General features: G+C 42.0%; 1 protein-coding gene across 5 annotated transcripts in view; it reads left to right on the forward strand.

Moving 5' to 3' along the window:
• Positions 1 to 5,446: 5,446 nt before the first annotated feature.
• The window catches only part of LOC148040190 (pentatricopeptide repeat-containing protein At2g33680-like), a 54,843-nt gene continuing 38,125 nt past the window's right edge, over positions 5,447 to 22,164 (forward strand). For 2 of the 5 annotated variants that reach the window (XM_087697387.1, XM_087697368.1), the window contains exons 1-3: positions 5,447 to 7,966; positions 8,079 to 8,142; positions 8,265 to 8,303. In XM_087697387.1, coding sequence (XP_087553513.1) covers positions 5,773 to 7,905 — 2,133 coding nt within the window. In that variant the 5' untranslated portion in view covers positions 5,447 to 5,772 and the 3' untranslated portion in view covers positions 7,906 to 7,966; positions 8,079 to 8,142; positions 8,265 to 8,303. Of the gene's footprint in view, positions 7,967 to 8,078; positions 8,143 to 8,264; positions 14,755 to 14,795; positions 15,349 to 22,164 lie in introns of those variants that run through there. The other 3 variants (XM_087697362.1, XM_087697378.1, XM_087697353.1) reach the window with 3 other exon arrangements.

A 22,164-nucleotide genomic window follows, 5' to 3' on the forward strand; every position in this document is an offset into this window, starting at 1 on the left:
TGATATAAAGATAGCTCTGTCCACCTGTGCGCTTCCACTGTGAAGCTTACGTGGAAATCTAGACAGAAGATAGGCGAAGAGCTTAAGGCTAGATGACTGGGTGAAAGATAGGGGCCCCTGATAACTCCCTTACCCAGCAACTCGATGCAATGTGCCTCGAGTTGCTACTAGCTTAACTACTCTGTCTAACCCAAAGATTAGACCCACAACAGTCACCTTTTTGCCATCCGGTCACATAGGCCTAATTTGACATACAAGTCAGGACTCAACCAATATTCAGGCTCACATATGGCTTCTCCTCATAATGGGGGCCTTACAACTTTGAGCACCATGGATCATTGGTGGCACCTTATGAGGGTGGGGCATTGAGCATATCTAACATTTTTCTAGTGTGAATAGGATAAGTTTGAACTAGTTCATAGAAATGCTAGTGTGAAAGGAGATAAGTGGGCCGAGAAGGGGGGGGAGGGGGAGGGAGGGTTTATTAGCCTTTGGCTAAGGTTTAAAAAGCCTTTTAAAATAAAAGAAGCAATCCATCTTCTTGTGGCCGTTTAGAAATGGTTGCAAACTACGTGGGCCTTTTACATGCCTTCATGGCATTGAGTGGATCATGAACATACTTGCCTTCTCTGCATGGACTTTTGAGCTTCAAGATCCATTATAACAACAATCCATAATCAAGAAAAGTCTCATCTTTTGCTTCTATGTGTTTGACATAAACCCCCTAATTCTTGACAAGCAGACTCTATACTCAATTCGCAAGTTGCCCTTGTGCTTTTTCGGATACAAGCCAACCCTCTGCTCAAGCAAACCATGAGCTCAAGTAGTACCCCAAGCTTCTAATATCCAATACATGAACCAACTCAAGACCAAAGGCAACCAAACCATTGCTGCAATAGATTATCTATAGCCTTCAATGGCATCCCAAATGCATTCAAAGTGAACATTGATTCCCAAATCCAAGCTACAATGGCTCTTTAAATCCATGTACTTTTTTTGAGTTGATTAGATGAGGATTTGTACATGATTTAATGGCAGACAACAAGGTTTGAATTTGATGTAGACCTCAATTCAATGCACTTATCAATCCGATTCTTGACTCCCACACTCCCACTTTAATACCAATTGAAAGGATTCAATTTAGATGTGCAATGGAAGGGAGATAACACAAGATATGGTGGCTCAATCATCTTCTTCATCTTCATTTTCATTCATCTTTTTTTTGTAATGCAAAGTATATTATAGGCAAAAAGAGAGTAGTTACATACAGCATCAGTGCAACACCACATGGCATTAGGCCATATCACTCAGCTTCCTACATAACAACTTGTAGATCCATGTTTAGCTTTTAAGACATTCAGGCTGATAGACAAAAACTCAACTTTCAATACATGAAAGGCACTATCTGGCTTGACCCTATCATGGGTACCAAACAAGTAATTGTTTCTGTAGTACCATATGAACTTAGTTGCTACTGTAGTAAGGAGTGAGATCAACTTCAACGAGTTCTCATCTAGCAAGGCTCGGTCCACAAAAAAGGCAGGTGACATGCTAAAATTATCAACCAAGTTGGCTTCCTTAAGCCACCTTTTTACCTTCTTCCAAATTGGAGGCACATGCATGCACTCCCGAAATTGGTGTTTCTTCATCTCCTTAGCTCTCCCATAGAATGGATAGAGGAGGGAAATTTGGAATCTTCTAGTCAATCTCGCTTGTAACTGGAGTTGGTTTTGCATCAGGCGCCATCTCATCACATTGAATCCATAAGAATGGATGTCTTTCTAGACTTTACTAATGTGTCTCTTCCAAGTATCCATTCTTGCCAAGGGCGATTCCTCTTTCCATCGGTTGCAAATTCATGAAAATAGCTAGTGAAGGAAAGCCAAGTTCCTTGGATGATCTGCAATGGCATACACACTTGCCTAATGAGGTGACAAGGTCTTTTAGAAATGAATCATCATGTCTGACGATTGATGTTGAAGGCTAGTCCACTCTTCTGTGTGATGCAAGACGACATCTAAGAAATCCTTTTCTTTGTCAATAAGAAGAAACCTATCTTGGTCCTGGGCCTCTTCCATTGAAATCCATAGGTTGCTATTATTGTCCCACAAGTCATCCTAGATTCTGATTCCTTTCTCATGAATGGCCTTTGCAAGTCTAGGGCTCTAATGGACTGGTGCAAAGGCAAGGTCATAGGCAAAGGGGGACATCCAGACACTCCTACTCAAGGAAGTGTCACCTTGACTTTGTCCTTTGGATGACCATTCAACATTCAATGTGTGACTTTCTACCAATTTACCACTAAAGGAGCCATATCCAATTGTGGGATGACGATCTTCAATTGAGGATAGGTGATTACATCTTTCTATGATAATTGATGCCACTAAGCTCCTTTTATCTTACTTGTCAAAATCCAATTCTTCAAAATGATTGTCCAAGGCTAAGTATCCTACATTTTCTTAAGCATTGAAAGGCTTAGCCTTAGTGACTTCCTAGGTAGGCTTTCTAGCCTCGCACCTCCTCTAAGAATGTCCCAACTTATTAAGGCCGCACTCTCTTGCCATTCCTAAAGTACGAAAAGTCTATTAGCATCTTCTCCTCCTTCATTCAAGGTATTTGGTTGAAGGGAATCAAAGAACCAACATGGACAATCATATATGAAGAATAGGCTTGATAGTGGTCAACCTACCAACAAAGGAAAGATTGTCTCCATCCAACCTTTCATTTTACCTTGCAATTATCAAAGAACCATTTAAAACACTAGGAAAATGTCACTACAACACCAATTGATGCTCCTAAGTAGTGAGCCATTTCTCATGGTTTAATTACCCTAAACCCAAGCGGATCACCCATAGGTCATGGTCCTTCCAAGAAAGTAGGAATAGTTATGTCTTAGACTAGTTGATTTTGGAGGCCAAAAGTGCTGAGAACTTAGCATGGATTCCAAATAGTTATGAGACAAATAATGGAAGCACTGTCATTAGCAAAGAATTGCACTAGTTCTTGAGAGCCATTAGGGAGGGGCAAACCCTTTATGATGCCATTTTGAATTGCCTTTTCTACCTTACCTTTCAGAGAAGGGTGTTAGTAATTGATGCAAAGAGTAGGGGGCAAAGGGAAACCTTATTTGATAGATCTATTGAGAGCAAAGGCAAGGGTATAGGCTCCATTGATATTAATCATTACAGAAGCTTTTTGGAACAATGTAGCAACTATACCATAGAAGTTTGGGCTAAACTTCATGGTTTCTAAGACACTCAACACAAAAGACTAGCTCACCTTATCACTTTGTCCCAATCCATGTTGATTATGACAAAATCAGTTTGCATACTCAAATCATAGTCCATAGAAAAAATCAAGTTTAACATAGCACCATGGATTTTTCTTCCAAATACAAATCCATATTGTCTTTTATGAATGGTCTTGGCAAATAGATACATGATCCTTATAGTTAAGGCTTCCCAATAATAATGAGTTGATCCACCTTATGCTTGCCTTCTTCTTCAAGCTTAGACTTTTCATTGTTTGCAACAACAGAGTTGCTATTTGGTTTGTCAAGTTTAGCTTTGGATTCAATGCCTGCTTTGACTGGACAAGAGTGCGCAAAATGCCTACTCGCTTTACAATGATAACATGTATCAAGGAAAGCTAAAAACTTGATTGAGGGAACCAACTCTGTCCTATTGGTATCCTGCAATTGTAAGAACTCTAAGGACTCGTTTCTTTTGTCCCATAGAATAGAAGCTCAGCCAATGGCCTTGAACAAACTCCAAGATGTTGCCAGAGAGGGGGAGTGTAGAACCTTTCCTAGCGTAGCTGCAATAGTAAATGTCTCCTCCACTAGCCACAGCGGTATGTCAGCAAACTCAATCCAAACCATACATTCATGGCGAAGGACTCGTTTTGGGGAAAAGGACAAGCACCATGGCAACACATACACCAAATTTCCTCTATTTTTGAACCCAATATAACCATATAAAAATCTATTTGAACAAATTTAAATTGCACTAGTGTTGCCTTTCCCTGGTAGGTGTTGTCAAAAGTAGGAGATAGAGGCCTTATGCACCCATGCCCCCTCATGTGCCTTTTGCTTTGCATAGTTCATTGTGCTTGGCTTGATCAGTTCTGAGAGCTTTGTCCAACTCTACCATATTGATCTCATGGCTATGCAATGCTTTCTTGAAATCTAGCTATGTGTTTGTCGATTGCTCTGCAGGCATAGCTCTAATCCTCTATCGCTTACCAAACCTTGGTTGCATGCATGACGAATGGTCACATGGTGAAGTAATTGCACTCGATAGTTCCACCAAGTAGTACTCTCTCTTCACTTTCACTTGATCTTTGTTCCCAACAAAACCCAAGTTCCCATCTTCATTCTTCCCTTCTCACAATACACACATAATGATTAACTCCCAAAGTGGATGGATACTTTGACTTTAGGACACTTTGCATGCAACCTCTTTTCCTTTTTCATGCAACCATAGGATATGACTTAACCCATGCTATATTTCTCAACATTGGATGCTTTAGTAATGATCACCAACTCACTATCCATCCAAGTAGGGATGCTTCCTTTTACTAATTGCAGACCTTAAGACATAATCTCTCTCCATTTTTTATGCCACTAATGCAAAAAAAAAAACCTTTTATTGCAAACCTAAATTGTACTAGGGGGGGTTTTGCACCAAATGCCCTCCAAAACCACCTTGAGAACTCCTTTGCCATAGGAGGTTTGTCCATGAAATAAAGACAAAGGCCATATTGACATACTTTGCATACCTGTATTAGACTCTAGCCAATGAGAAGGCAACAGGGGTTCACAAGACTTGATGATTTTCTCCAACCCATCCTTCTTCCTTTGATTGTAGAGCTTTTGATCGGCTTGAAAGTTCTTTTCAAGCTCTGTCATGTCTTCCCCAGTTGCGCAATAACAACATAGCCTCCCACTACATGTCAGAAGGAATAAAGGCCCAATAAAGGCAATTAATGCCCTTTAATGGGAAGGAGGCAACGTTCACTCACTTACTTTCTGTGATATTTGTCTAGTGCACCATTGATTGCATTTCCACCACTGCCCTACGTATCTTTGCTAGTTCTGTTCCCCAATTCTCTCTCTCTCTCTCAATGCTGATTTTCTCTATTGGATTAGACATCCATAATGGTCCTTGAACCATTAGATGTGCGTGCGTGCGTGTGCATGCACGCATGCACACACACATGCATGTATACATACACATTTGGTAATGGAGGTTGATGTGCAAATGAGAGAGAGAATTGGTGCAAATGTTGACGTATTATCTCTTGAAGTTGGTAGAATTTATACAAAATACACACGAAACTTCGCTAACTTATTGCCCCAAGATTGGTGGGATTTTCTTCAACATTAAACATGGAGCTTCCCTTTGCTCACAAAAATGCAAAGCAAGTAGGGCAATCTTAAGAACTTCACAAGCCTACAAACCACAATGTGCAATTAGTAGGTCTGGCTGGCCAGCTACTTCTTACTTTCTCATGCATCTAGTTATTCTCTGATGACACCCAATGTTCAACACGATGCTGGGACCAAGAAGGACCAGACATGAAGGGCACGCAGTAGTCCTCACTACAACCCCTTTCATCAAAGAAACGACAACAGGATATTCAAGCATGAGCTTCTCATGGAAGGAGCACTTCAGGGATTTGGCTCACAATTTAACCAAGTACTTCTCAGACGTCTTGCTACCGCCGGGTTTTCTGCACGTGGCGACATCATAAAGGAGTCAATATGGAGTCATGGCTGTCTTAATCCACCTTAGTTGCGAGAAGAGCCGGGTTCGAGAAGAGCTTAGACGAAGAGGACTGCAAGTGCTTTTAAGATCAACAGGCTCACATTATGGGGAGTTGTGTGAGACAAGAAAAGGGAAGGGAACGGATTGCAGAGTACAGAAAGGGGAGGAATCTATGATCGCTAGTGATGGCCATCGGCAGACATTTCAAGAGGACATTAACCTTGTTTCCCTACTGAAGGATTGCACCAAACAACAGGATTTACATCAAGGCACCAGTGTACATGCCGACCTTGTAAAAAAGGGGTCGCTCAGAAAGAACAGTTATGTTGGGAATCATTTGATCAACATGTATGCCAAATGTGGTGCTCTTGCAAAAGCAAGAGAAGTTTTGGATGAACTCCCAGTTCGGAATGTGGTCTCATGGACTGCCCTAATTGCAGGTTATGCTCAACATGGGCAGGGTGAGAAAGCACTGGACTGCTTTAAACAGATGCAACAAGATGGACTCTCTCCAGATGCAGTCACATTTGTGTGCATCTTGAGAGCATGTGGCAACATTAGAGCACTTGACAAGGGAAGACTTGTACACACTGAGATTTTGAGAAAGGGGCTTCTAGCAAAAAATATTTTGGTGGGCACGGCGTTACTGGATATGTATGCAAAATGTGGTGCACTTGCTAAAGCACAAGAGGTATTTGATGAGCTTCCAGCTAGGAATATAGTGACATGGAATGCGCTGGTCACAGGCTATAGCCAACATGGGCATGGCGAAGAAGCACTATATTGTTTTGAGCGGATGGAGTATGAAGGTGTACCCCCAGACTCCATTACCTTTTCTTGCACCTTGAAAGCCTGTGGCAGCATAGGAGCAGTTGAGAAGGGCAAAGTTGTACATGCTAAGATTGTTAGAGAGGTCTTGCTGGAAAACAGTATTTCAGTAGGCAATGCATTATTGGATATGTATGCCAAATGTGGTTTGCTTGCAAAAGCACAAGAAGTGTTTGACAAGCTTCCAGTTCGTGATGTAGTCTCTTGGAATGCACTAATAGCTGGATATGCTCAGCATGGGCTTGGTGTGGAAGCACTGAATTTGTACAAACAGATGCAAAGTGAGGATCTTATGGCAGATGAAATTACCTTTGTTTGCATCTTGAAAGCATGTAGCAGCATAGGAGCATCTGACACAGGCAGAGACATACATGCTGAACTTATTACAAGAGGTGGGTTACTGCAGAAAAGCATGTTGATTGGCACTGCATTGGTGGATATGTATTCCAAATGTGGTCTGCTTGCAAAGGCACGGGAAATATTTGAGGAGCTTCAAATTAGGGATGTAGTCTCATGGAGTGCACTGATCGAAGGATATGCCCAACATGGATTTGGTGAGGAAGCACTACATTGTTTGAAACAGATGCAATGTGAGGGCCTTTATCCAAATGCAGTCACCTTTCTTTCCATCTTGAAAGCCTGTGGCAGCACAGGAGCAGCTGACAAGGGCAAACACATACATGCTGAGATTGTTAGGGAGGGACTTATGGAGCAAAACAGTTTGCTCGGCAATGCATTGCTGGAGATGTATGCAAAGTGTGGTGCCCTTGGGAAAGCACTAGAAGTGTTTGACAAGCTTTCAGTCCGGAATGTTGCCTCCTGGAATGCTCTGATTGCAGGATATGCTCAGTTTGGAAAGGGTGACTCTGTTTTTGAATCAGTCAAGAGAATGATAGGAGAAGGCATAAAGCCGGATCCATTCACATTGACTAGTGTGCTTAGCGCATGCAGTCATTCAGGTCTAGTGGATGAAGGCCAAATGTACTTTGAGTCTATAAGCACAGGCTACGGGATTGTCCCAACTTTGGAACATCATGCTTGTATGGTCGATCTATATGGACGTGCAGGCCATTTTGACAAGGCAGCGGCAGTGATTAAGAAGATGCCGTCATCTGATTACCTACCAGCATGGATTGCTCTATTGGGTGCTTGTAGAAAGAGGGGATACATGGAGCTTGGAAATTTGGCATTTGAACATGCAGTACAATGTAATAAGCAAGATGCCGCAGCTTATGTCTGCATGAGTAATATCTATGCAGCTGCTGGCATGCAGGATGATGCAGACAAGATTTATGAGGACGAGAAATGATGCGTGATTGTCATCACTGGACTGCATATAAGCAACATCATTGACTTGTGTTTTATTGCAGGTAAAGGCCATTCATAAAGCAAAAATGTTTGTTTGAAGCTAACCAGCCTAAAGTATCTTTTCAATATCAATGCTGAGCAAGTCCTTATTGAGCATTGAATGTCCTTATGCAGTATTCTTTGCCCAAAGCAAGCTGGATGAGGAAACTTATGAGCCTTCCAATTGACTGTTGATCAGGTGCTAACAATTCGATCAGTTCAAATCACATTCTAAGATTTCAATAGTTTGGATAATTAGACGATAAGGCTAGGGACAGTTGTTTTGTGTCATGATTAACAGAGTTGGTTTCTTTTATGCAGGCACTCAATGACCAGCGGCTGCTGATAATGGATTATCAGGTTGTGTCTCTACTATTTTGAAAGGGTGAATGTGGTGTGGGGATGGGTTATGCTTCACAGGCAGTAAAATGGGACTCTGAAAGCCAAATACTGTTATGCTAGACTGCTAGGAGTTGCATTTCTGGTAAAATGAAATTTACAAGTAGTAACTCAGGCTGCACCATTCACTGAGTGTCCATGGACAATTGCATCTGGTGGGAGCTGGCTGAGACACATGCTGTCTGATGTCCGCTAATTAATATACCATTGGTCTAATCTTCAGCCCATTATTTAAAAAAGATCTGTCAGAATAGTAAAGTTAAAAAAGAAAAGAGTAGTTATAAGAATACTTTAGGACTCAAAGCAGTGAAACCAACTTAGTAGTCTTAGCATAGGAGGCCATGAGTTCACCACAAATTACAGCTTTGTTCTGTAATCTAAGGAGAGCACTAGCAGCATCTATCCAGTCATCTTGTTCTTCATGTTTAGTTTCTGTTCCAGGGCCGCTTCCAAGCTGCTTTTCTCAACGGTTAATGCTTCTGCTGAGGATGTATGTCTGCTTTGGCCTGCATAAACAGAACAGATTTCAGACTTCAGTGCAGTCAAACTTGCATTAATCCTATAATTAAAAGCTGCATCATTTCTGTCAATCTGAATTTGCCACAAGTACATGGACCCCAGCTAATTCAAAAAAACCACATTGGGTAGAATTAACTTACATTAATCTGCAAAAAATTGGAGGCTGGAGAACTATGCTTGCAGGTTATGCAGGGGTGAGGGCCGAGGCATAATCCCTTTTTGAACTTGCATCTAGGACAAAGGCCATCTCCTATATCTAGAGCAAGAGTTTTTTCATCATTCGACAAATTCCTTTAAAGATACACTCAAGGTTGATGGTTGGATGGCTTGTAACCAGACAGTAGTGCAGTATAAGCCTACTAATTTAAGTTCCAATTCAGACTTCATCTTTTGTTGCGCTTGAAGGAAAGGTTGGAGGGGCAGGTGGAAAGGTGATGGAAAGGGAGTGGTAGCCTGTCATTGTCCCATCTAAAACCCTTGAGACTCACTAGCCTTTAGCATGTTAGCAAGCCTTTTATAGTCCCAAAGGTCTAGTCTATGCTTGAATGATGGGCATTTCATTGTGAGCCAATGTGAAAACAGGGGTTCCTCAACCAGTCTTGGTAGGGAATTCCAAATGTCACCCTACTTATTAATTCCAATTGTATGAGCAGTCTCAATATCCTGCTACTTTATGCTGTCAACACTAGTAAATGACCTCAGCCAATTCCAAGTAACCAGGTATAGCTCAATTGACTTATATTGAAGGTCAGAGAATTATGCTTGGTTATGAAGAGGCTTTGAGAATACACTAGTATTTGCAGAAAAACATAGTGTTCAAATACGACTAACAATGGACTCAGAAAACACAAATGGAGAAATGGGAGAATGAATGCTGAAAATGATTCGATGAACAAATTGAGTATGCTAGGTGTATGATACAAGGAATGCTCAAGGAGTGGAGGGCTGCCAAACAGCCACTAGCTCGCATGGAAGTGGGGCTGAGGTAAGCTGAAGGATTGTGACATACTCAGACGGTTTCCGACTGCAATGACCCACTTAAGCTGGACACAGATACTGATGAGGGCATTCAAAGTAGCTATCATAGCAAGTGAATGGGGTTGTAGGCCAGTCGGTTTGGGAGTGGGTTGAGTTTCATGGGTGTGCATTCAAACCCTGGGTGGTGTTTCTCTGGTGGCACAAATATTTAATAAGGAGGACAGCCAAAGACAAAAGTTTCTGATGTGTGGGAGAGAGATCTTCCGCTGGTAATACTCACACAGCCCTTGTGCATATTTGCCTTCAGTATTCAGCATTCATTCTTTGCAGTCTTCAGCTTTCTATTATCTCTCTCTCCCAAAGTAGTGTTGAAGGGCTGATCAATTGTGGGCAGATCTATAGGGCAGGTTTCAGTGTGATACCAAGGCTGCGTTTTTGGTGTTTGAGGACAAGCAAGAGAGCTGCGTATTGACGCAAGATTGGAGCCAGTAGAGACACTTGGAAAAGGATGCGATTTTGCTGTTTTTGTGTAGGATTCGCTGTTCTTCAGGAGGAAAGGCTGTGTTTTCAGTCTTTTGCAGCAGATTTTAGATTTTAATTGCCTGTGATAGTTAAAGTAGGTGTGGGACGAGCAGAGGAAGCCCTAATAGGCTGCCTTTTGGAGTCAGAGGTGGCTGCTCATTGGCTTGAGGCTTATTTTTGCTACTACTGCCATGATGTGTAGCATGCATGGGATGCTTGGATTTATTTTGCTGAGTTTGTTTATAATAATACTACACATGTGAGTATTGGAGTTTCTAACAATCATGTTCCATTAGGAAGGGAAGAATTGGAAAGAATGTAGGTCCAACTTCATCATGTTCCATTAGGAAGGGAAGAATTGGAAAGAATGTAGGTCCAACTTCATCAAAGGAAAGTGAACCTTAGAAAGGCACAAGGACAGATGAAACTCTATGTTGATGAGTGATAGAGGTCCATGGAATTTCAAGAAGCAAAGTTAGTGCTTTTGAAGGTATCTAAGTTAGATATGGGAGAGAGAAAGCTCGGAGCCAATCTATGCCTCATAAGGAGTGATGGTGCATAAACCTCTCGTGGGACACTTGTTCAAAACATAAGCAACACAAAAAAAAGCATTGAACCAAGATGAATTAGGAAAATTCTTACTCTTCAACCTGCTACTCCATTTTGTTGTGGGGAGCGATGATGAATATATCGAGATGCAAGATACTCTGAAAATTGTTTAGAAAGATATTCTCCCCCTGTCTGTGTGAAGGGTTCGAATGCGAAAGCTGCTTTGGTTTTTCACCATGGCAATAAAAGTCTTGAAGCAAGAGAAGATTTCAGACTTAAATTTCAGCTTGTACACCCTAGTGAATCGGGATTTGTCATTTATGAATGTGAAAATATAGAAATCCACCAATGGATTTGGTCTGCGTAGGATCACAAGCATCATTGTGAAGGAGATGCAAAATAGATGACGAATGAACATGAGAATCCTTAGGAAAGGAGAATCGATGCATCTTACAAAGTAAATAACCTTCACAAATGTGATTTGATGGCAAGTGAATTGTTGGAAGATCTTTGACTATATCCTTTGATTGGAGCTTCATCAATGCTCAATAGTTAATGTGACCAACCCTTTGACTCCATAAATGTGTATCATGAAAAGATTCCTTTGTTAATAAGGCACCATCAATAGGATTTTCAGCAAGTTGTTGATCATAAGTATCAAGACGATAGAGACCTTTAGTGAGGGTGCCTGTTACGACAATGGAAGAAGAAACTTGATCATCATATACCACACATCAAGGGCCATAAAAAATGACGTGAAACCTTGAAGTTGCCATGGCTGAAATGGAAATAAGATTCTTCTTGATGCCAAGTACATAGAGAACATCATGCAATGTCAAAGGAGTGTCCGGGACGGAGACAAACCACATATGTCTAATGCCTTTAATGGCATAAGAGGCATTGTTAGCACACATAACTATACCCCCCTTAGTTACATCATAGAGAGATGAAAATAATGCTCGGCAAGAGATGATGTGCTTAGATGCACCACTATTGAAAACCAAGTAGAAGTCGTTTATTAGTAATAGAAAAACAAGCATAATGAATAGAACGATTATACTGACACTATGAAAAAGTATAATTCTTAAATTGAGAATAGTTGGTGGTCTTATGTGTAAGAGCAAGACTGAATTTCTTTTTCTTCTCCGATGCAATGCGCTTATGACATTTAGTGGTGGAAATCTATTTCAGCCATAGTATCCCGAAATGCCATTTCGGCAGTTTCGAAACGGACTGGTCATTTCGAATTGGAATGGAAATGGCAGACCGTTGTTTTGCAATCCTATGGCTTGTTTTGGTGTTGGTTGTCTAGTGCGCCAGATTCACGATTTGAGTTTGGTTCCAGGCTCCAGCATACGGCAGCCCGTTTACTCCAGCTTCTGAGTCCCGACTCTCGTAGCACACTTCAGCTCCCACCGCCGCCGCCTCCTCCTCTTCTTCCTCTTTCTCTTCTTTCTCTTCTTGCTCTTGCTCTTCCTCCTCTTCTTCCCATAATCCATCACCTAAACGCTAATCATCATATCATGGTGCCAGATCCATATTGGAGGCATGTCACTCCAATCAAGGGATACGAGGGCTCTGGCAGATTAAGGAAGTGGCGGTGCAACTATTGTGGATTGGAGAAATCGGGGAGTGTAATGCGCGCGAAAGACCACTTGGTATGCATTCATTTGCGCAAGGCTCGACATCTTTGTTGGGAATGAGCGTGAAAGACCACTTGGTTGTATTCCTAACAAAGATATCGTGCCTTGCACAAATGTGCCGGCAGAAGTAACAGTAAGTCTCTATCTTTGGCGTCAAAAGTGTATGGGTATTGAGCTAGAAGAGGATGAATCCTCTCATCCAACACCACATCGGGCTAATGAAGCACTCCAGTGGGGCAAGGAGAGGCTAGTGGGCCTAGTAGTGCTAGCCAAATTGGAGGTGTTAGTGGCCCATAAAAAAAAGTGCATCAATATCTGTATCGGGTCTAAGTGTAAAAAGGACCCTGTTGCTATGTTCTAGTGGTGGTGGGCAAAAGGGCTCCTGGCATAGTGTAAGTGTCCATGCAGGACTTCAGAGGTAGGCAATTGTGGAGGTAACTAGGTAACTCACACACTTATTTATTTGGTGTGCTATCACTTTCAATGTGGCCACTACATATCAATGGAAGAAGACAATCAAGGCAGTAAGCTGCATAAGGTGTGGGTGGGAAGGCCTATCCATAGATACATTATGCACACAGGAGCTTCGAAAGGAGAAAGCATATATAGAGGCTCAATTGGAGCCCTTGAAGGAGACATTGGTGAAATATGAATGCATAATATTATGGGATGGATGGTTAGATACGCGCCGAAGAAATATTTACAATGTTTCGGTGTCTCCATGTAAAGGCACCATGTTCATTAAGGCCATCGATGTCTCTGACTCAAGCCTTACCATCACATGAGCTTTCATTTGGGAGCACATGTGATAGGTCATTATGGACGTAGGAGTCCAAAATGTGATGCAAGTGGTGACGGATAATGGAAGCAATTGTGTGTCTATGGGACGTATGCTTGAGGAGGAGTTTCCTAGTATAGTATGGACTCTATGTGTATCCCATTGCCTTGACTTGCTTATTGAAGATGTTGGGCAAATATCTTGGGTGGATGACATTTTCAAGACGACAACAAGTATGGTAAGATTTGTGAAGAATAGGCCATACGTCTCATAAGCATGTTTTGAGCCAATAGCACACTTGAGCTATTGAAGCCCTCTACCACTAGATTTGCTTGTATGTTTATTGTATTGAAGAGGTTGATATGGGTCCGTGCAAATTTGATACGGATCATTGCATTCTAGGAATGACTCACATGGAGTGAGAGAGAGTCTCCAAAGGCTTTTGCTTTTAGACGCAATATTTTAAATGAGAGTTGGTGGGTTGAGGCAGAGGCATTGGTGAAAAGTCTCACTCCTATTTACACTGTATTGTGTATCATTGATATGGAGGGGAATACTTTGGGGCTTCTATATGAGTATATTGATAAAATTGACGAGGCCTTGCTTCACAACAGCTTTTTGCTACGAGACAATTAAGTTTTTGTTTAACTTTTACATATGTAATTATTTGGTATTAACGATTCCTTGATGATAGATTATTATTCTAACTTCTAAGTATTTAACTTATTTTATCTATGATCCATCATCCTTTGCTTTGAAGGGTTGATGAGATTCGTGCAGTGTGGAATGCACGATGGGATTGGTTCCATAAACCAATCCATGTTGTCGCACATAACTTGCATCCCCTTTGACGCAACGAGGAGCAGTATACTAGCGAGGAGTTAGAGGAGGGCTTTATGGAGTACATGAGATGCCTGACAGGGGATGATATAGATATGATGATGAGAGTAGAGGATGATTTGTTGGCATTTCGCAATTATTCTCTTCATTTTGGCCGACCCACAGCTAGGCTTTAAGAGAGACCGCTTTAGTCTGTCTCTTGGTGGGAGAAATATGGCAATTGTGCTCCTACTTTGGTATGTGACTGGTGGCTTTTATATTTTGAATCTTGATTATTTAATGCATCGCAAGATTGTAGTTCAGGGCTTGCTGAGAGGAACTGGAGTACATAGACGCCCTTCTATACCAAAAAGAGAAACAAGCTCATAATTGCCTAGTTGGAGCGTTTAGTGTTTTGCCATTGCAATCTCCAACTTATTGAGAGGACCGCTCTGTCCTGTGAGCCTTCATAAGTAAATTGATAATGATTAGTATTATGCATAATTAACTTTTTAACCTTGAGTCCTTGACACTTTACACTGCTAATTTACTTGGAAGTTGGATTGTAAATTGTGATATGTATGAATATTGAACATGTTGAATCTTCTCTCATATGATATATCTTTGTCTCGTTTACCTTTATAGGTGAATGTTAACAAGATTGATATAGAGGTGCGTAACATCCTGCAGATACCACAGGAGTGGGATATCTACTCCATGCTCTATGAGGAGCTATCGGCACCGGTGCATGAGACTTGTGCACAGAGGAGAGTTAGAGTGAGGGCCACATGTGGTCGTGCATCACAGACAGAGTCAGAGCCAGAGTCTGAGGTTGAGGTTGAGGCTGCCTCATCAACTTCTTGATCAGGGTCCTCGGAGTTGGATGAGGAGATGGTGCACAGATCCTTGGAGTCTGGATGAGTCATGAGTTAGTCATGACTCGTGATATACAGGAGTTAGTTTAGAAGTGCACAGTCTAGGCTACAGTTGCCAGTTGTTCATTGATGTTGATACTTATAGCCTCACTGCACTTTGGAGTTTTGATAGATTATTCACATGACATAGTTACATGTATCATTGTATCTTGATTTCACTTATTATACATCTTGATTCTTGTTTCATAGCTCTTGATGTCAGTCTTCACTGCTCTTTAAATCATAGATTATTCATGAGTCATAAATTCTAATTCATTTTGTTGCCTTAAGTTTTGAAAATTAAGTCTTAATTGTGTTAAGCTGTCTTAAGTGTAAACCATTGAGTCCTCAGACTTGACTCCTCAATCTTCACTCGTGAGTCGTGACATGTGTAAAGAATCATGATTTCAATCATATGACGTGAAGACTCAAAGTTTTGTATGAAATTTGGGTATATGTTATTGTAGACATTGATATATTTACATATCCACATAATACTGTATTTATTTTAGTCTACAATTCAAAACGTCGTTTCCCCGCTTCTAAAATTTGGCCAAAACTCCGTTTTTTCCAGTTTCCGTTTCCCCCATTTCTGAAACTTCCCCCTACAATGATTCCACCCATTGTGAGAGAGAAGTGAGGCTGTTAGAGAGTAAGGAGATGTTGCTGATGTGATTTGCAGCCGCTAGGGACCATTCCTACAATAGGTCACAGCTGTTTGGAGCCCTCTAGGAGCAGGTGGCAGTAGCCCAAGGTTCTTTTGGTGCATGTGACAGCACACAAGAGGGAACAATAGTCTTTTTGGTGGCCCTAAGTTGTAGGTGGTAGCTTTCATGATTGTTTGAGTAGGGTGGCAGCAAAATTTCAATCTTTCTTGCGGAGAAATTCTAAACTTTCTCTCTCTACAACGTTCTCTCTCATCCCCAAACCATCTCTCAAGTTATCTCAGCAAAATCTAGCCATTTGAGTCATTAGAGTTGGAGATATTGAAAAATCTATGATGTAAATTTTAATTTATAGTAGAAATTAGGGTTTGACAGTCACCTTGAGATACGTGTTCAGAATTGAGGGCATAGGACTTGAATTCCAAGAGCTGAAATTGAAGAATTTCAGGGAGATTGAAGAGACTAGCTAGTTAATATCAGATTTGGGGTTGGATTTGTCTTTCAAGGAGTAGGGTGAAGGCCAATATCCAAGCAAACCAAGGGGCAAATTGGTTTGAAGGCTTGCTAATCATTTGTGCAACAAGGGGCATTTGGATCAGTGGAGGAGATTAAAGAATCTCAATCCAATTTGCAATTGGATGGAGATTAAAGAATCTCCATCCAATTGCAATATAAGTTAAAGAAATACCGAAAGGGGTGCCAGTTCTAGGGCCAATAGGATTTTCAATGTCGAAGATTGTATGGTGAAGTGTGTATTTTAGTTTTGTGAATTTGCTAATTGCCTAAATTAAGTGCTTAATTAGGTTTCACCACCCTCTCCGAGAAAGAAGGCTGGTTTCATCTGAAGTTGGCAAGAAAGAGTGCCAATGCTGATGAAGTTCATCGATGAAGAAAGCCAACCAAGAAGCAAGACCCCCTCTCCATAGAAAAATCCGATCAAATGAAGAGCCACCAAAGGGGAAAGGAAATGGAGAGGCCCTGAACAGAACACTCCTAAACATTGTAGTCAGGGATGGGTGAGTCAAGCCTCGAATCCAATGATGATGCGATAGCGAGGAACTATTAAAGGTGCCATAAGTTGCATAGAAACAATAGGGACCAAGGGCCAAGCGGTAGGGGATGGTGGCTTGATGACAAAGAAAAGAGGTTTCCGCATAAAGGAAAGGCCCAAAGTAGATTGGAAATCTTGAAGAAACTCCTCATGGTCTTGGAAAGCCCCCTCTAAAACACAAAGGGCTTGGAAATCCATAGTTGCATCACTGATATCATTCCCCTTTGAAAGGGATGGGAGATACAAGGGAACCACCAAGGGAGATGGTGGGGGATGGGATGAAACATGTGGGATAAATGGTGCACAATCAAGAACGAGTGCAGTGATAGAAAGTTGCCTTGGAGGGCCCTATACAATAGAAGTGGAATGGAGCATGCATAGCCCTCTTCTCTGCCAACCTGTCACGGAAGTGGCTTCTGCAGTAGAATCCTCAATAAAGATGGACAGATTGGTGAAGGCAACGTGGAAGGCTAGAAACTGAGAGGAGAAGGAAGTTTAAGTCAATAACATATAGAGACTCAGAAACGGAGCTTAAGGGATGGTCAGACAATAGAGGCAAGGTGCCAACACCACTAATAGGCATCAAAGAGAGGTCACTAGGGGTGACGATACCCTTTGACAAATGGATATCTTGCAACAAATCACCTCAGGGGAGTCATATGACTCGATGCACCATTGTCAATGAGCTAGGGTTGCTCAAAAGACGAGATAGTCGAAGAAGGCTCCTCCATTTGATAAATGTGTAAAAGTATTGACTTGGTGGTAATAGCGGATGACGAAGAAGAGGTAGACGAAGGCTTCGATGTAGATTCACCCTTCGGTCTTGGATGAAGGTGAGGGTGTTTCCTCCAGTACTTCTCCTTGGGGTGCGAGGTCTTTCCACAATGAGGACCTGTGGGATATCCACTATGATTCCCCCACAAAATCTGTATCAGAGTTGGAGGATGACTCCAACTTTCTCCTCTTTCCTATCTCTTGCTTGGCTCGTCCTGTACCTAGAGGTAAGGCCACATAAGCACGGCCATGTATACAACCCTCACAAGAATCTGTTTCACTATGATGCGCATCTTGCTCAAGCACCAATGGGACTAGCTCCTCCCAAGTGAGTGTCTCCCAGCTATGAGAAGTGAGAAGACTAGTGTAGAACACATCATATGTCGGTGTTGCAAGATGTGAGAGAAGTGTCACAGCTAGGTTCTCCAAAGAGATGTCCATGTCAAGGGATGCCATCCCAAAGCTCCTCCATCTTGTGGATGCAATCCCTCATTGTAGGCGAATCTGCGGTAGAAAGCTGTCATAGCTTTAGCTGAAGAGATAATTGATGCCCAAGCGTCTAGATTTGAAAGAGAGATGCCAATCTCCTCTAAACCTCTATAGTGGTGCGGATATGTCTAACATGTAAAAGCACAAAATATGTACAACTCAAAAAAAGAAAAGAGCAGGCTTTGGCATTCAACTGATCCCATAAAGCTATTGAATTCGTGGTCACACCATCATGAGAATCCATGACAGGTCGAGGAATAGGGACAATAACAAAATCCCAAAGGTCACAGTCATCAAGGAGGCACTCCATGCTGCATGACCATAGAGGGTAGTTCGTCCCATCCAGCTTGTTGGATGCGGGTAGAGAGGGTAGGACACGCACCTGCTCAGGAGATGCCATCAATGCGAATCACGGATTGGACGCTCCGGAAGAATATAGCGGGAAAGAGTGATAGGATGGTGTTCTTTCCGAACAGTCTCAAACCATGCAATCCCCCAAAGCATACATGTTGGCCATAGATGTCCTTCAATAAAGTACCTGCAAGAAAACAAAGATGATGCTGTCATTGGAATGAAAATGATCAATAAGAGGTGTCCTTGGGATAATCGAGGTCCGTGGGGCCACGGTACAAAAGAAGACTGACTAAGCAAGGTAGACCGGGAGTATCTGATGCTGAAGGGAATACACAATGCTGGGCAGTAAGAGGGAATAGTAAATGCAGAGTAAACTAGGTCTTCAACTTGTAAATGCAAACAAGTAGGGGTTGGTAGAGGACTTGGAGTATGAGAGCTGAGAGGACCTACGGTAAATGTAGAGAATGAAGGCGTAAACACCTGTAGATGGCTGCCCAACTGGTCAAGTTGCTGCCCCGGTCTGAAAACAGGCCGCCCAGGTCAGCTGAAGGGTCCAGCAGTGAAATACAGTAGGAAAATGAGTTTGTTCAGCTGAAAATAGGCCGCCTAGCTTGCAAGGGTGCCACCAGCTGAAAAGAGGCTATCCAGACCAAAATGCAGATGCAAGGGGGGTGCCTGTATGAAAACACAGGCCTGTTCTTGCAAAACTGGTGCCGCCCAGCCTGCATGAAGGCTGCCTAGCCTGTTAGAAGTCACCTGGGTGTAGGGATAATGCAGCCCCGCCTGAATGATGGCTGCCAAGGTCAAAACACAGATATGTCCTTGGTAAATACAGCCTAAAGGGCTGGAAACAGGTTGTCTTGCCCTGTTTGATGACAAAAGGGGCTGCAACAGGTATGGATGGCGCTTGGCAAGTTTCGTCGCAGACAGCACGCCCCTCTTCAAGATCTCAGGCTCCCATGTGTGGCTTTGACACCATGTGAGAGTGCATAACGGAACAAGGAAAGTGAACACGGAGAAAAGGAGACAAGCAAACAACATGAGAGAGAATGATATATAGGCAAATTGAGGCCAAAAGTGGCCAAATCCTAAAGAGGGTGCCCAAGACAGCCAAAAGTGCCCAAAAAGAAATGCACTAATGTACCCTCCATCTAAAGTGTCTAAAATACAATGTTAGAGCTCCTAATATCCTCGTGTAACTCAAGACTAAGGCTCACAGGCAGGAGATGACCACACAAGACACACGAGTGCTAACAATTTCTTGGAGCATAAAGCCTATAGTTGCCTACATAGGCTAAGTATCGAGTGGCTTGTTCTACCACTTGTGAGGCCGTTTGGCTTTGAAGGTTGTTAGAGGAGCTTGGCTGTTCATACATGGGGGCTACTACGCTTCTATGCGAGGATGAGAGTTGAAGTGATGGATGCGCAATGGAGATACGATGGTCAACAATGGCAATGGCAGAGAGAGGAAAAATGAAAGTAGTAGAGAGTAGAGAGTGTGGAATGCATGATGTGTGGGTACAATGGGTTGTACCTCTTTTAGGCTTTTGTGATAGATATATGTAAAGTACAAGGGCTAAGGGTGCGTTCACACCCGAGCGCGTATAAAAGGCACGGTGGTCCATTATTCCCAACAACCTCCCATCTAAAGGCACCATGCCTTAAGGTTGAAGAAAAAAATCAGCTACGCCTAAGTATACATAAAGCTGAAATACATATACTATTCAACTCCCATCATCTATCGGCAATGAGCAAACCGATTTGTTGGAAGACCCTTCTTAAGACGATTTGCAGGATTATCATCTGTATGCACCTTGACAAGCTCAATGCTTTTGCTATCAAGTACATCCTTGATCAAGTGATACTTCACGTGTATGTGCTTTGTCTTTGCATGAAAGGCAGGGTTTCGTGCTAGCATGATAGCACTCTGACTATCACAATGGACGACAGGGGTCTTGGTAATGCCAAGCTTTCCCACCAGACGTGAAAGCCATAAAGCTTCCTTGCATGCCTCAGTGACATACTCTGCCTCTATAGTAGACAATGCAACACATTTGTGTAGCTTGGAGATCAAGGAAATTGCTCCCCCTGTGAAGGTGAATTCATACCCTAAAGTAAACTTCCTGCAATTAGCATGATCAGTATAGTCTGTATTCGTAAAGCCAACGACAGATGCATTTTGCTTTAAAAAGCATCTGCACAAATCTTTTGTGCCCTTAAGGTATCTCATGATATCTTTCACTTCTTCCTAATCCTTTCTATCAGGATGTGCCATGTACCTACTAACCACTTCCACCGCAAATGCTATGTCAAGACGTGTAGCAACCATAGCATATATCAAGCTACCCATAGTTGAAGCATACAGAATCTTGGCCATTTCAGCCTCTTCATTGTCAAATGTAGGACTACCTTTTTGTAAACGCCCCGAACAACGTAGTATGCTTAACAATTATGATATTCGCTTGTTTTCGAGATTTAATATAAAAGAGAATAAACACTTAAAGCTGAAAATGAAAATTACTCACAAAATTACAGCCATGAAAATGTAAAAGTAATGGAGACAAGATTGAGGGTTGAAGATGGGCAACCCCCCTCGAAGGAAATGTATTTTTGCTCAGCCCAAGTCCCTTAGGGAAGAGCTTAGTTACAATCAACCTGAGAGTGAGGAGAAGTAATTCTCACTCTCACAAGATCATGCAAAGATGTACAAACACACATGCATTATCTATTATGCAATGATAAGAACTGATTTCTTTACAGTATGAGAGAAGAAAGAGGGAAAATCAGCCTTTCTCCATCGTTGATCAGCAGTACATGGATAGGGCTTGCTTCTTGTTGCTAAAATGGAAGAAAGAGCTCGAGAAGGAGGTGCTGTAATGAATTTACAGACTTGCTGTCCTGTAAAACAGCAGTGATAGAAGAGGGAATATGGAGGAATTTGATAATGCAGAAGTGGGGGATGATGATGGGGATGGATGGGGCTAGTTTCTGGCTATCTGTGGGTGCTGTACATGAGTTTACAGCAAAGAAAAATGATGCTGAATGAAGAAAAACGAGCTCTTATTTATAGGAGAGGGAAGAGCTAGTACAAAAGGGGAAAGTGGAGTAGCACAAGATAAGTGTCCAGCCACATGTCATGAGATGTGACAAGTGGTGGGACACTTGGAAATTTATGTGACAAGTGTCTTGACACTTGTCTCTTCTCTATGGCCTTTCTTTTTGGGCTGAATACTGTCAAGAATAGAAACAACCAAATTTAGTAAGCATAGTCAGGGTACAGAATTTACTATTTTTAGAATGTCATCCCTATTTTTTAGGACTAGCATTTTTAGGCTAATTCGAGACTCCTAAAATTTAGGGACCTCCTAAAATTTAGGGACCCCCCAATATGGATGTCATATGAAAGCTTTTTCCGTGTACATTGCAAAAACGGTATCAGAATCTTCATGTGACTTTCCTATGCAAAGAAATGTCATTTTAAGCTTTCAGCCCACACATGTACTTTGTACAAGCATTTCATGATCATGCCATCTTGTTGATTGTAACTGTCTGTTCTGGCGAATCTAGCCCACACTTCAAGGCATCAATCCTTTCTGTGTGTGAGTCTAACCCTGATATGCGTGAGTTCTGGTCACAGGCGCCCAATCGGCCATATAGGTGGAAGTGTGAACTATCTTTTCTCTAACCCACCGCGTGGGTCCACCATAACCTGTGACCACTTATCAGTGGCCAACTCCAATGCACTTTTCTTTATATCTAATTAGTGC

Source organism: Lygodium microphyllum, chromosome 2 (assembly GCF_053477565.2).
Source record: "Lygodium microphyllum isolate KBCC chromosome 2, Lygodium_microphyllum_v1.1.10, whole genome shotgun sequence".
Taxonomy (NCBI): Eukaryota; Viridiplantae; Streptophyta; class Polypodiopsida; order Schizaeales; family Lygodiaceae; genus Lygodium; species Lygodium microphyllum.